The 15,625-nt window shown below is 45.2% G+C and overlaps 1 protein-coding gene across 4 annotated transcripts in view; it reads right to left on the bottom strand.

The window, feature by feature from the left end:
• Positions 1–302: 302 nt before the first annotated feature.
• The window catches only part of LOC138521418 (myosin light chain kinase, smooth muscle-like), a 604,815-nt gene continuing 589,492 nt past the window's right edge, over positions 303–15,625 (bottom strand). For all 4 annotated transcript variants that reach the window (XM_069634224.1, XM_069634225.1, XM_069634226.1 and 1 more), the window contains 4 exons: positions 15,481–15,601; positions 4,977–5,073; positions 3,134–3,274; positions 303–1,031 (listed from right to left, as the gene is read on the bottom strand). In XM_069634224.1, the coding sequence (XP_069490325.1) occupies positions 805–1,031; positions 3,134–3,274; positions 4,977–5,073; positions 15,481–15,601 (586 nt within the window). In that variant the 3' untranslated portion in view covers positions 303–804. The remainder of the gene's footprint in view (positions 1,032–3,133; positions 3,275–4,976; positions 5,074–15,480; positions 15,602–15,625) is intronic.

Here is a 15,625-nt window from a genome sequence, read left to right as displayed (position 1 = left end):
AGCACAAACTACATGCCAACTGACCAGTAAGCGTCAGGTTCCTGGAGATAGCAGCGGTCAGGATAGTAGGGTGCAATTTCGCCTTGATTTACCAAGGTGTCCCACAGTAATTACAAACCACTTTTCTCCTCTCCTGCATCTCTTTGGAAGTCTTTACATTGAGCGAAGGACCAGACAGTACATTCCCCACGGCCAGTTGACTTATTTATTAATTCACCTTTTTACTGATGTTCAGTGCTCTTATTACAATGGGTTTTGGTTGCACCACTGAAACACAACAAAAACACCTCTGGAAAGAGATATGTGCATACACACAAAAGTACATTTTATTGAAGAGCTAGTTTTAAATATTTTAAGTGCAGAGCAATTCAACCCTCTGACCCTCCACCCCAATGCTTTTCCCCCAGCTCAGTGCCAAAGATTGTGGAATAGAAGGGATGCTGAGAGCACAAAGTCCTCTGCAGAACCAAAGGGACTTTGTGGTTTATCTTCTGCAGGCCTTCTAACGAGACCGAGACCGCTGTTCCCCTGCTAAGCGGTCCAGTTTCTGTTAGTGTGCGTCCTCTGACCAGTGGGTAATCCAATCTACAGCAGGAGACAGAGGGCAAATGTCCTTCGCCTTCCATATGTAAAGTTTCTCTGAATGGCCATTGCTTTTATGTTTGCAAGTTGTCCATGAACAAAGCACGGCATTAAGGGGCCTGCGATCAGGATCCAGAGGTCTATACAACATCATACAGTCCACTCCTCCTAAGGGGTGCAATGCCTTCAACCTTACAAAGCTCCTCCTCCAGATTGTAGCCTCTACCTGTTGCGAACTCCATGCAGGGGGCAGACTGTCAGCTTGGCGGAGATCTCGGCCTCCCCTATGTCATTGAAAGCCTTGCAGGCGTAACGTCCAGAGTCACCTTGGGTGACGTCCGAAATTATCAGGGAGCAGCTGCCAGTCTCGTCGTACTCTATGCGGAATCGGCCCGACTCTTGGATGGGAATGTCATTTTGGAACCAGATGACCTCTGGATCAGGGTAACCTGTAGGTAAGAAAAATAACATGGTAAAGAAGTAGGAAAAGAGGAAGGAGACTTGGACATCAACAGGAAAGTCAATCAGAAACGATTGGCCAATCCAGAGTAAGAGTCTACATTAGAAAGAGTGGGTCCCATGTTTAATTGGAATTTGAACCAATTAAACAGCATGTGGTAGAAGTATTAACAGGTTGCAATCATCAAACGTGTTATACATCAATCTTGAATCAAGTTCTAAATATAACAAAGCCTCATTGCTGCACAGACAACTGAATAGATATCCTCAACCTACTAGTAGTTTTCTTTGTCCAGTATTTCATGATCACAAGTTAAATGGGGAGAAAACTATTCTTAATTCCTCGTGTTGTTCACAGCAGGAGTTTTCATGTAGGACCAATTTAAGGCTTGTAACAAAATGAGTACAAACCAGTGCACGTCCTCGGACCATCTTTTTTCATATTCCAAGTCTTAAGTGGAGAAGACTCTGGTGTGGAGTGGTTCAGCCTCATCATTTTTTTGTTTAAAATCAGATCTAGAGAATTGTTTAAAAACTGGTTGTATGTGATTTTGTCAAAAAGATTTAATTGAATTAAATGTCAAATTGATTTTTTTGTGTATTAGATTTTGCAGCAAATATATGCGGGGGAGATCCCACACATTCCCCCAATAAGCCCTCTTCATTGTTTATTCAGCTAAACCCACCCCCCGCATATATTTGTGGCAACATTCATTAAAATAAATTAGAGGAAATCGAATTCAAGGAAATCTGCTGCAGCAAATCCTGTTTAGCCCTAAAAACCGCAGGGAAAATTGGTCTGAAAGACACATATTTTGGGGATTCAGATGGAAAGCACATGTTGGACCTTAGCAGCTTCCGAGGCGCACCTGGAAATTAAACCCTGGCAGTGATTCAAGTGAAACAACCATTCAAGGAAGTTGGTGCTTTTAAATTAAAAATAAGTGGTTTTATTATTAACCAGGCAAACAAATTGCTAATTGAATAGAACCCCAGGAACATCTGATGCCGATATCTTGCCATTAGGTTTTTATTATAATCTGAATTTTGGGAGATTGCAAGTCCCTTGTTATAGAGAAAGCTGAACAAGCAGTAAAGATTCCACTTACGTAATCCATCTATTTAGCAAAGTACACAGGCTACAAAACAAATTCCCCAATTTTTCGAAATGCATAATCACACTCCACCCAGAAGAAGGCCTGTATTAGTTTAAAAGTGGCCCTGCAGACTATAACTGAGGAGTCGGAGTATGCAACTAGGAATCAAAGTAATAGTGGAGGCCGGTGGGGAAGTATGTTTGGTGACATAACACTGATCAGTTTTCCCTTTTGCAGATCTTCGCGGAAGCCGACATGTATTATTTTGTCACCATCCCTTTTCTCCCTGAGGTGTTGTAAATACAGAAGGGATAACTGAACTATTTCAGGGTTGAGGGTCACCGAGTTCTGTAGGGGACAGCAGCACCTGTGTAATCCTCGTGGGGACTTGACAAGGAGACCTTTAAAGGAGGAGGAGGTGGGGTTCCCGTTGCTTTCAAGGCTTGGGTAGAGGATAGGAAACTATTTCACATTAAGACGCAGAGTAAAATGCTTTTTTCAAATGCAAACTACAGAGACAACCAATGGCCTTGGTCGTTGTGCCGCATTATTCGTAGAGTTTATGGGGACAGGTTCTGCCACATCCTTCCCCCACACACCCTTTGCCCCTTCCCCAACCACAACTACCTTAATCAAATGTACACTAATATGCCCTCCCTAAAACAAAGGCAGCGAAAATTGCAGTAAACCGATGTTTCACCAAATGCAGTGAAGCGGCTGAGACCAAGTGCGTGGGTCCCAAAAACCAGCCTTGATGTTTTTCATTTTTTACATTTGTGGGCATAGGTCAAGGCCTTCCTCATTCACATATACATTTATTACAAAAAAGCTACACAAGTCTGTAAGAATATGGCAAAAGACTGTCAAAGGGGTTTCTCCGTAGGCCAATAAACTTTACAAAACAGCCGATATTGTTGCCCTGGTCACTCCCCGGACATGTCACAGTAGCTTTGTGGCCTCAATGCTCAGTGCGAGCATCTCCGCTCAGGACTTACCTTCAATGTGGCACTGCAGGCAGGCGCTGCTACCTTCGACTTCCACCTGGTCCCTCAGGGTTTTCGAGAAGCTGGGCGGCCTCTGGATTTGCTGGTGTAGGAAGCTGAATACTTCGGTGTCTTGAGGGCTCAACATGATATCTGCATTACAGAAGAGGAGGCGTGAAACGTGGAGGAGGAAAAAAGGCAAGGATTGCTAAATTTGCTCAATGTGAATATTAAAATGCAGGACTACCAATACAACTACCAGCCAAATTATTTGTAAAGGCGAGATTTAGAAGAAGTTCTGCTTCCAGCAAGGCCGACTAAGCCTTTCCTTCAAGAAGCAATGGAATGAGCGGCCATTTTGGTTTAGCTACAACCAGAAAAATGCACTTACCAATAAGTGTTTCACAAAAGAGCATAGTATGAGCAAATTACACTATATTTTATATCTCAAAGACAAGGTCATCAAGTTCAAATGTCTTCCATTCCAAATAATTTGGGATTCCGTTTATTACCCTTAACATTACATTAAAATGCAAGCATGCCTGGCACAACTGAATGGGAACCTTCACATTTGCAAAAGCGTGCAGTTGTGGGGACATGGCTTACGGGCTCAGCGTTACGATCTCAAAAGCATATTGGGTAAAAAGGAAACATAGGGGTTCTGGATTGATGTGACCAATCAGAAGTGGTAGATCCCTGCCGCAAGTCGAAGCACTAGCCAATAAAACCACAACTTCAAGGGGCTCATTTTTGCAGGGCTGCAACTGACAACATATGCACTTTATTCTACTCTGTATAATGCTCCTTACTTGCACCACAAAGTGCATTAAATGCATGCAAATCCAGGAGGGTATTTACATGCATTAGTTGCAGCGCAAACAAGTGTAAAAGCCTTCTGCCATGTGTACATTTAACATGGCTTCCTATGTAATCCACCAGCAGGTGCTGAACATATGACCAACATTAAACCGTATCAACACCAACATCACAATCAATGCTGGCGTCCATGCATTACTTCCAATGCGGCAGGTCTGACATGCAACATTCATTCTGTGCCACAGCTCGGCCTGCCAAAATCCCCTGGAGGGAAAAAGCATCTTATAAAAATTAGGCAATGGCCCCCCAAGTGTTCAAATGAGAATGCAAACAGGATATACTTGCAGTGGCTCAACATATGTTTTGAACTACGACTTCCATGATCCTTGGCCATTGACTATGCTAGATAGTTATATCAACACAGGTAATCTCCCACGATTTTTGTTTTCGGGGGGCCAGTCTCTCAAAACGGGAGACACACTCAAGAGGCAATATACAAAAGTGAGGACTGGCTACCCCTCTCTCAGTGCCACCAAACTAGGCCAAGTCCCCTACAGAATCCAATTGAGCAAGACAAATCACTTACCAATTAGTGTCAGTAGTGCACGTACACAGAACACAGAGTGAGTAGGAGGAACCATCTTATTCAAACATTAAAAATACAATCACAAAATGACATCTTATATATTAATTTATTCAGTATCAAAAAACCAATCACAGGTGATTAAAACAAGGAAAACATAGTGGGAGGGGCAGCATGCATCTTAGAGTTAATATTAAACATTACTGGCTATTTCTCACTTGTTTAAAAAGCAAACAAACACAATATATTTCACATGGGGTTCAGCATCTTAATTATGGCCACTCTGTTACTTCAGGTGGTTTACAGATACATGACTATCTACTTGCGCTAGTCTCTTGTCATGCTAGATAGGGCAGATGGGAGTTGTAGTCCAAAACATCTGGAGAGCCAAAGGTTGCAGACCTGTTTAACAAACAAAATGGGTGCGGGACAACATTACGTGTGCAGAGTTATTACCCTCTCTCTGTGGTGAATCGGGCGATGTCACTTTGTTATCTTGCTTGTTTGTCAACAGGGACATTCTTTTCAGGGCTAAAACAGCTTTTCCAGTTTTCTAAAAAAAGAAAAAAAAATAACAAGTCACGAAGTTAACTCACCGGCTTTGCTTAAATTCGTGGTACCATTTAGCAGGAAGGCGAGGGACACATATACAGGGAGTAAACATGGCACAAACAAATGTAAAGAAGATGCAGAGACAAGATGGAAGATGTCAAGCTGGCCTAGTGAGCTATAGATCGAGGAGAGGGGGGGATTTAGCAAATGAAGTGTAATGAGTGTAACGAGGGAGGAGGACTGGGGTTCTATATTCCCTATCTTTGCTTCTTTATCCAGAATCTTTTCAGCAGGCTTCCAGCCTGGCCTGCTGAAGGAGAGGGCTTCCCAACTAGGGAAATCCATTGGATGAAAGGATCTAATGCTTCAGAGCAAAAATCCACCTCAAAGCATCAGAAAGCAGAGAGATTCTGGCAGACCTAAAAAGTTATTTCAACAGAAGGCCAGGGGTATTAGAAGTGACATCACACGACCTCCGATGACATCACAGGAAGTGATGCGATTTGACCACGCCCCAAGTGACATTACAGGAAGTGATGGCACACAACCTCTCAGGATTGGCATCACATAGCATTGTTCTTCAGTACACTAAGAAAAATATGGTTACGATATCACTGTAATATGATATACAGGTTCATACAAGACTAGATCACCATATGTAGCATTAATATCAGCGTGTATAGGCCCATATTACCAAATTACTGTGAATGTAAACAGACGTCCAACACAACAACATGGACTATTGTACATCATTGGGGCTAAACTGTAACCAGACAGAGCATCTCGAAGAGGCCTAAACCCCAAAGCGCAGACATTCAGTGCCTGCCAACTGTCTGGTCACAGACTGGAAACAGCAACTGACCTATGCAAATCCAACCAGAAAAACGATGGTCTGGAGGGGTGCCCAGAGCTGTGCCAGTCGTTATGAATGATTTGCAACCTTTCAGCCATCACCTGTTTTGCTTATTTGGCAAGTGGTCCACTGTTTTTTTGTTAGATGGGAGACAGTGGGGACGTATTTGTGTTGTAGGTCACAATAATTGCAGGGTTTTTCATTTTGAAATGTAAGCAGCAGCTCCACGACATCAGCCCTAGAAAAGCTTGTTGGGCGTAGAGACCTAGCCTACCCCTCACTCATGACGCCCCAAGGAGGCTGGAACATGTCTGGGGATGCTTGTGGTCCCGTGCAGAAGAGATGTGAGCTAGTAATTGGGCTGGACTGCCCTTTTTGGGGTGGGACCAAGCATGATTTCCATATAGGCTTTGCCCGCCTGTACTGGCGTGGCTGGCTGAAAAATGGTTGCTCAGAGCTGTGCCAGTGGTTATGAATGATTTGAAACCTTCCATATTTCACCCTTCTGTTTTGCTTATTGGTAAGTAACCCACAGTTTTTGTTGTTAGATGGGAGATAGAGGAGAAGGAGGTGTTGCAGGTCACAGTAATTGCAGTTTTTTTTAAAATCTAAAAACAGCAGCAGCAGCTCCACGACATCACACCTAGAAAAGGCCCATTTTATTTTTTTCTATGGTTCTTTAAATCTTGCTTAATCCCAACCACCTCCAGCTTTTAAGCACTGTACTGAACAGTAACTGAAACCACGTTGCACTGCATCCTCTTGTTCCCAAAGCAAGTGTGTTGCCCCTGAGCTATCCTTCCAAATAGATGTATTTTTTGCTTGAGGAAGCAACAGATGGTTTACTTCAAAGGCTGAGGGAAACTTCATGTAAATTCATTATATCACCTTGCGTCGTTCTACAATGCGCCTGTAATGCAGGTCTGGCAGATCTGGGTTAGGTGAACAGTGTACAGGCAGGATTGGTGGCAGACACCACTGGGGCACACCTCATCACAGATGTGCAAAGCAGACAACGAGAATCACTGATGAGATTGGCATTCATGCTGTGCAGTCACTGACTACTGCAAGCTGCTCTTCCCATTTCGCAGCTAGCTAGACCTAGTCCCCATACCTATTCCTGTTGCTACAGTGCTGGGTATGAGCTGCACCTAAATCTCGCCCTCTGAACCCAATCATTCAGGCATTCTTCACTGATGGACTTCCAACTTCTTAGTAATGGCGGCTGCATAGTTTTTCATGCATCCCTATAACTTCTCCAGCTAACGAGATTTAGATTCCAGGCGAAAAGAGCTTTGGCACATTTAGCTGCCTTTTTCAGGTGCAACACAGATATCTGCTCTTGGAACTGCCTCTTTGTGCAGTGGCACAGAGGTCGCAAGGACATGTCTAGCAGTAGCAAAGGGGGAGTGAGGGGTTATCAGCTGCTATACAAGTATAAATGGTTATTTATAACGCGCTTAAAATCTAGGAGGTTTCCAAGCGCAGACCCAGGGATCGAACCTGTGTTGCTCTGTGTCGTCTTGCTTCCAAGATGAGCAGGTTGCCCCCGAGCTATCCTCCCGAAAACCCCTGGCAAACCCCAAATGACCTCCCTGCGTGCTGCTCCACTTGACAGAAGTGCGCAACACTCCCATGGCTTTGGTTCTCATCAAATGTACAGTAGATCTGAAAAGTACTTGCGCGAGAAACTAAAATATTGCTTTAACGGGGAAGAGATGCACTTGAGTATAGTATAGTTTAGTTTATTATTTGATCATGCGCTCCAAACCCAGGGGTAGCCGGGCGCAACAGTCACAAGAATACTAAAGCTTAGGTTGCAGACATAGGATACATACAAAGGAAATAATAGGTACATTACATGTGTTATTAAGGTATTTGCAATAGAGGTATACAAAATATACGAGCTGTGAATACAGTATAGAATATACAGGTTCCTGAATGAAATGGTCTGATGTGAAGTTTCAGAGGTATCATGGTCATTAAATGAGATAATAGATCCGGGCCTAGCACAAAGGCACAGATTGTAGGTCATCATTAGTCCAGAGCCAACTTTTCACGTTGCATCTAAATCTCGTGTAGGGTAAGTTGGCTCTCAGTGCGGTAGGGAGTGCATTCCAGGCACGGGCAGCTCTGACAGGGAAACTTGCTCCACCCGCTTTAGTTAGTCTAAATCTGGGAATTTCAAGTAGGAGGTGGTTAGAAGCTCTAGTGTGTTGAGTAGAAGATTTTCTGGTCAGTCTGGCCGAGATATAAGTGTTGTTCAGACCTTTATGGGTGAGGGATAACATCTTAAGAAGAAGAATTCTATCACTGATTTTTAACCAGTGCTGGTCTTTCCTGATGTTGGATATGTGAGCTCTGCGGGGTATGTCCAAAGCTGCTCTAAGATCATTGTTCTGCAGTATTTGCATTTTATTTATGACAGTTTTGCTAGCGCCTGCATAAAGGGCGTTACAATAGTCCAGTTTGGACATTACTAAGGCATTGGCTAGTGTAATACAATTAGTTTTGGAGAGGTAGGGTCTGCAAGCCCTGATTAATTTGCAGGTGTAAGCTGTGGAGGAGGCTAGGGAATTAACTTGTTTTTTGAGGGATAATGTAGAGTCGAGGTAGAAACCTAGAGTTTTTACCTCGGTTGCCACTTTAATTATATTGCCATCTATGTTGAAGGCAAGATAATTAGGGCTATGTTTTTTAAGGTTAGAGTCAGAACCCAGGATCAGTATCTCTGTTTTGTCATCATTCAGGCATAGGCCGTGGGTGGCCATCCATGCCTGAATGAGGAGGTAAATCTTGTTTACCAAAGCTGTGTCTTCGACAAAGTTGCCAGATAGTGGTATGAGGATCTGCTATCATCCGCATAATTAGTGTAAGTTACCCCCAGTCTGTCAAGTTTGTCGAAGAGTGGCTTAGTGAAGATGTTGTACATTGTAGGGGAGACACATGAACCTTGTGGAACGCCACAGGTGATTTGTATTGGGTCCGCTGATGCTAAGGGGGAGAACACTCTCATCGTACAGTTGACTAGGAAGGATTGTACCCAGGCTATAGCTTCACTTGAGAAGTGGGCGGCCGACGCTAGATGGTTGCATAACACTGCATGGTCCACCGGGTCAAAGGCCACCGATAAGTCAAGGAGGAGGAGCATAGCTGTTTTACCTTTATCCTTCAACTCGTCGATTTGTGTCTTAAGGTCAATAAGGGCCATTTCAGTACCATGAAGTGGTCTGAAACCGGATTGGCATGATCCTAGTAGTTGGTTCGTCTCCAGATAGTTTTGGATCTGGAGGTAGGCTACTCTGTCGATAATTTTGAGGAGAAAAGGGACCGTGGTGATAGGCCTGTCATTTGTAGGGATAGCTGGGTCGAGGGTCTGTTTTTTAAGGAGGGGCAGTACCCATGATTCTTTGAGGTTTGTGGGTACAGTACTGGATCTAAAGGAGGCATTAATTAGTTTTGAGATGAAGGGTGCTAAATCCCTTGCTGCGTCTTTAATGACTTGTGCAGGGCAATTGTCACCTTGGCAATTAGAAGGTTTCAATGATAAGATCACCTTTTCAGTTTCCAGAATGGATATGTTAGTAAAGCTGAATGGTTTACCATTACTTTGGGTGACTGTTCTGGTTGAGTCAGTCAAATGGGTGGTATGGGTTCTAGTAGGGCTCAGGGATGATTTCTTCTTTGCAATTTTAGTTTGTAGGGTTGTAATTTTTTTAGCTAAGGCATTTTGGATGCTAGTGCACCATTGTTTGTCCTTGGGGACGTTATCTGTGGGAGCAATAGGATTTTCCATTTCCCGGTGGATGGAGAAGAGTTCTTTAGAATTAGAGTTGGCTTTGCTAATTCTCTCATTGAATGTGTCTTTTCTGGTTTGGATCATAGCCTTCTTATATTTTTTAGCAAGGTTGTCAAGTAGAGTTTTATTCTCCATAGAAGGTGTATGCCTCCAGATAGCTTGGAGTTTACGTTTTTGGATTCGTAGTTCAAGGTGAGGGGTGAACCATGAGTTAAGATGAGATTCTCGTTTACTTTTACGTAGTTTGATAGGGGCAATTTTATCCAGGGCTTTGGACATGGTGTTGTTAAATGTCTCGACTAGCGTATTGGGGTCAGGGTTGATATCGCTAGCAGTGAGAGCTGGTAGGAGAAGTGGGAGAAGTTTTTCAGGCGTGATTTCTTTTTTGCTTCTAGTTGGCATGGGAGGTACTATTTCAGGATTATTTGGTTTAGGAGGCTCTATAGTTGCAGAAAAGCAGATGATGTGGTGGTCAGTCCAAGTTTGTGGTAAGATATTAGAAATGGTAGTATCACAGTTTTCGGTTGGATATCCAATCTAATGTCCGTCCTTTTATGTGTGTTGGGGCTAGAACTTTCTGGGTAAGTCCATGATTGACTAAGATAGATTGAATGGAGTAGGCTTGTTTGTCCTCAATGTCATTAAATCCCAAGTTAAAGTCACCTAATAGAAGGAGTTGAGTGGAGTCTTTAATGTTATTGGTAAGGACGCTGGATAAGTCATCCTCAAGGGCCTGGTGGTCTATACACTAGGAAAACAGCTACTGTACTATTATTGGAGATAGGTATTTTGGCAGAGAGCAGTTCAAAGGATGTTGTTTCCGGGTGAGGGGTAAGTCTTGCAGCTAGATTAGTTTTGGCTATAATAGCCAGACCGCCTCCCCTAGAGTTGGGCCGATCGACTCTTAGTAAGTTATAATTGTCTGGTATGGCAATCATAAGTGCGGGACCTGCGGCATCATGGAGCCAGGTCTCAGTGATTGCAAGGAGATCTAAGTTATCCATGGCTAGTATGTCAGAAATTTCCGTTTTGTGTGCTATGAGGGACCTTGCATTAATGAGGGCTCCTGATAAGGTAGGAGTTATCGTTCTTTCTTGAGTAAGTCTGGGCTTAGGAGTGTTGTATCTCTTCTGGTTATAGTGGAGGTCCGTATGCGTTTTAGGGCGCCTTTCTGCCACTGCGGCAGGTGGGTTAGGATTGGGAGCAATAGGGGTTAACGTGGAGCCTAAAGGTCTAGTTCTTTTGTTTTTGAGGTCATAAAGGTGTGGCAGTCTCGCTCTAAGCTGAGTGTTTCTCTCTTGCAGGTTGCAAGGTGTGGAGTTGGTGTGGGCCATTGTTATGGTAATGGTTAGAAAAGTCCAGAGTAAGGTACAGAGTATGTATATGTGGCAAGTTTTAGTAGTGCACATGTTGGGGGACAGGTAGCAAGGGGGCGTCTATATTTGACAATCCCAGCAATGACTGAGATGCATGCAGCAGAGTGTCTCTAGATTTGACAATCCCAGCAGTGAAGGAAAAATGCATACATCAGCGAGCACCTAGATTTGACAATTACCATCAGCGACTAAAATGAATACATCAGCGAGCACCTAGATTTGACAATTACCATCAGCGACTAAAATACATACGTCAGCGAGCACCTAGATTTGACAATTCCCATCAGCGACTAAGATGCATACATCAGAGGGCGCTTAGATTAGACAAATCCCGTCAATTAGTGTCAGTATGTGGGCTCAGGGCATCAGGGCATGTGGAGGGGGCAGCACTGGCAGGTATAGACAGACTCTCCTCGATGAGGTGAAAAGCGAGGTCTGATAGTTACACGCTATTAATGGCAGCACTTCAGAACGGCAGCCGGTAAAGAGGTTCACTTAGCTCAGTCAATGCGCATAGCAACAAACGGGCACAATTCCAAGCTATTTTACCAAAGCGTTGTCAGAACAGTGAAATACTAAGTTAGATAGTTTGAATTTAGCGCTACAGAGCAATAATGAGCAGATAATAAATGGTAGCACAATGTAGTTCAGTTAGTTCAGACAGTTCGTATAGCAACAAGCAGAAATAGTTACGTATTGGCTCACCAGTATATTATCAGACAGGCAGTGCAAATCGTCTCGGGAGGCTTAGCAAGAGACAAGTGTCTAATGAACTCAAGAGTGTGCACATGTGTGAGATATACAATTCAATAAGGCGTAATTGAATGCGTAGTGCTATGAGGACCTACATCAGGCATATTCGCCGTGGGCAAGGCAAGCAAGAGACGTTCTTAATGGCATTTAAATTTGTCGACAGTCTTTCAGGCATGTGTAATCATACGGGCATGCACGGTGGCAGTGGCTAGCCATATAACGCAAAGTCAAGGTATGGCATGTAATGCGCGGGCGGTTTTTAGGCCAGCGCCGTCAGCAAATACATTATGTTTAGGCTGCAAAATGCGGTGCTGTGGCCGGACAGAGCTAGTTATGCTGAAGGGTTGAGGCGGGCATGTCGTGCCGCAGGTGACATTGCAGGTGCCCTTCCACATAATTCTAAGATACAGGATTGGGGACCTTCAGAGACTTTGTGAAAGATGGACATTTCAATACGGACAAGCATGAAGGGAGAGGGGTAGAAAGTTTGCATCTAGTGTTCTTGGTCGCTTGCTTCTCCTGTCCACTTGGCTGTGTGCACATCTCAAGTAAGGACCTAAACCTTAACCATGCCAAAAGGTGAAAACGATTGGTGAAGGCCTAAGCCATCTGTCCCATGATGAAGTATACATGACCAATCCAAGGCAGAGCGTCTAAAGACCTATTTTGTCAGTTTGTTTCCTGTGGCACATAACCAGCATTGAAAAATAAATTTGTGGAAGCGAACCCGATGAAACAAAAAAAGGACTAAAATGTGAATTTGGCTCTTCTCAAGCGCTCGTCCCGAATAAAGGACGGTGGTGCTATGCAGTGCCTTAAGTGGGCCGGTGCCGGGCCTTGGCAGTCTCCAAAAAGTGGGGCTGAGCCGCCCCCCCACCGGTCCCACCACATCACGGTGGGACACATTATCCTGCCACGGCCGCAGCGGGAGATGCACCCACAATTGAGTCAGTCAAGCTGACAGAAGTGCCAGCCAGCCGCAGCGTCGCTGTGGCTGGCTGGCACTTCTGTCAGTCGCTGTAACTTACTATGGTGACCCCTCACACGAGGGGTCACCAGAGGAACTTACTGTCCTTTTGTTTCACTCCTCCCAAGGTCACCCAGGCGTCTTTGACCCTCAGTGAACCTGGGGACTGCACGACATATTTCTATATTTATAAAAGATGGCTTGCAAAGTACCCAATATGTTGCATATTTCTATGCTTATAAAAGATGGCTTGCAAAGTACCCAAACCACAGTAAGGCGCGCACATAAATATTTAAATGGGTACTTTTCAAGCCATCTTTTATAAAAACAGACATATGCAACATATTTCTATATTTATAAAAGATGGCTTGCAAAGTACACAAACTGTAGTAAGGTATGCATACAAATATATAAATGCTTACATGCATTTATATATTTCTTTGCGTACCTTACTGTGGTTTGTGTACTTTTCAGGCCACACCCATCATGCGAGCCAGTGTGTTTTATGTTCAGATTCTCACTGCATGCAACTGGACCTGAAATCGGACCCGGCAGCAGACTCGCCTAAAGATAGGGTGACCAGACGTCCCGGTTTTCCCGAGACAGTCCTGGGAAATCACCCTGCGTACCAGGGTCCGGGGAGATTTTTTCATTTTAGAAACCCCCGTCCGGTGTTTGCATGGTTGGGTGGCTACGGTAATTAAAATCGTAATTATTTTTCACAACGTCTTCAGGGTTTGAAGTTGGAGGATTGGCTCGAACCCCCAACCTTTTAGGTACAAGTCACAACACTTACTGACTGTGCCACAGAGACTGGCTTGGAAATAGATGTACAGCAAGCCATGTAATATCAATGAGAGCAAACGCTTGTTTTGAATTAACATGCCAAGATTCACAGACAAAACTGCACAAAGGAGATCATATACACTTTATAGAAAGGAGAAGTGCTGAAACTATGATTAGGTGGTGGTTGTGGAGGCGTGTTGCGGGATGGGCGGTAATTGGTGGGCTGCGATGGGGTAGTCCCTCTTTTATGTTGTTGATCGTCCCTGTTTTTCGTTTTGGTAATCTGGTCACCCTACCTAAAGAGTAGCACACCTCCAAAGTGACCAATGCTTTCAAAGTTCAGAATGCCTGTGTTACAGTTCATATTATTGTTCATTCGTGCATTAAGATTTGTGACCCTCGTTTCACCAGACAGAAAGTAGCCAACCTGGCGTGCTTCCTCTACCTGTGGTCCAGATAGGGCCTCCGTAGTTCAGGGGGAGGAGGAATGACTCAATAACACCCATTTCGAGGAACCCTCGAGTTCCTCCTCAGGTCTAGGGGTGTTGCTAAGTCTGAAAAGATCTGGGGCTACACTCATGTCGGGACTTGGGGGTAGCTAGCCTTTTGGTTGTAGCCCCTGAGCTTCTATCCTGCGCTATAACTGAAAGACCTGGGATTATAGCCCCCTCAGCCCCCCCTGGCGACGCCTCTGGCTAGGATAATGTCATGCGGGGTTTTGGGGTCTTCCTACCGGGAAATCTTTGTCATTTGGAGGTCCTCGTAGTTCTCTGGGTCCTGTAAGCAAAGAGGATTGTGGGGAGCACAGGAGGTTACTAGATGAACTGGGCAAGGCAAGCGAGGGGTTACTGTTGCCTGTGTGTGTGTGTGTGTGTGTGCGCTTAGTGTGAGGTAGGCATTAGAGTTTTAGAAAAAGCAGCCAAGGAGTGGCGGGTGGCAGGGCGAGAGGCGGATGGGCAGGATGGAATAGTGCTACAACAGCTGCATTCAAATAATTATGAAGCACTCACAGCTTGCTTATGCGAGGGAGCAGAGTGCCGAGAGTTCACCAGAGAGCGAGAGGGCTCAATGGGTGAAGGCAGAGAAGAGAGGGAGGCCAGTGGGGGAGCCAGAGACGAGAGAGCGAACAGTGGGGTAAGCCAGAGATGAGAGGGAGACCGGGGGCTTTGGGGGAAGGCCGAGACGAGGAGGGGAGCAGGGTGGAAGCCAGAGAGGAGGAGACCACCAAAGGGGAAGCCAGAGAAGAGAGGAGATTGGGTGGGAGGTCCAGGGGGCAGCCAGAGACTGGGGGCAGGGGACCAGAGAAGCGAGAGGGAGACCAGAGGGGAAGCCAGAGCCAGAGAAGGGAGCGAGACCAGAGGAGAAGCCAGAGCCAGAGAAGAGAACGAGACCAGAGGAGAAGCCAGAGGCAGAGAAGAGAGCGAGACCAGAGGGGAAGCCAGAGGCAGAGAAGAGAGCGAGACCAGAGGGGAAGCCAGAGGCAGAGAAGAGAGCGAGGCCAGAGGGGAAGCCAGAGGCAGAGAGCAAGACCAGAGGGGAAGCAGCCAGAGGCAGAGAGCAAGACCAGAAGGGAAGCCAGAAGCAGAGGGCAAGACCAGAAGGGAAGCCAGAGGCAGAGAGCAAGACCAGAGGGGAAGGCAGAGGCAGAGAAGAGAGCGAGACCAGAGGGGAAGCCAGAGGCAGAGACGAGAGTGAGACCAGAGGGGAAGCCAGAGGCAGAGAGCAAGACCAGAGGGGAAGCCAGAGGCAGAGAGTGAGACATGAGAGTGAGAGAAGAGAGGAAGACAAGAGAGAGCCAGAAGGAAGAACAGTGAGCATGTTCAAGAGAGGGGGAGTGAAGCTGCCGATGACGCGTGTGAAAGAATCTGTCCCACCTGCCACTTCTGTCGAGCCAAAAACTTCTTGATCTTCTCCTTTGACAGTGTTTTTGCATTTGCTTGCTCAGTCTCCTGCAGCCAAGGGTGCTGTAGCGCCTGGTCAGTGGTCAGACGAGACCTATAGAAAAAATAATTAAATAAC

This window comes from Ambystoma mexicanum, chromosome 13, assembly GCF_040938575.1.
Source record: "Ambystoma mexicanum isolate Mex_15411 chromosome 13, UKY_AmexF1_1, whole genome shotgun sequence".
Lineage (NCBI taxonomy): Eukaryota > Metazoa > Chordata > Amphibia > Caudata > Ambystomatidae > Ambystoma > Ambystoma mexicanum.
This window is presented reverse-complemented; position numbering and strand designations above follow the sequence as displayed.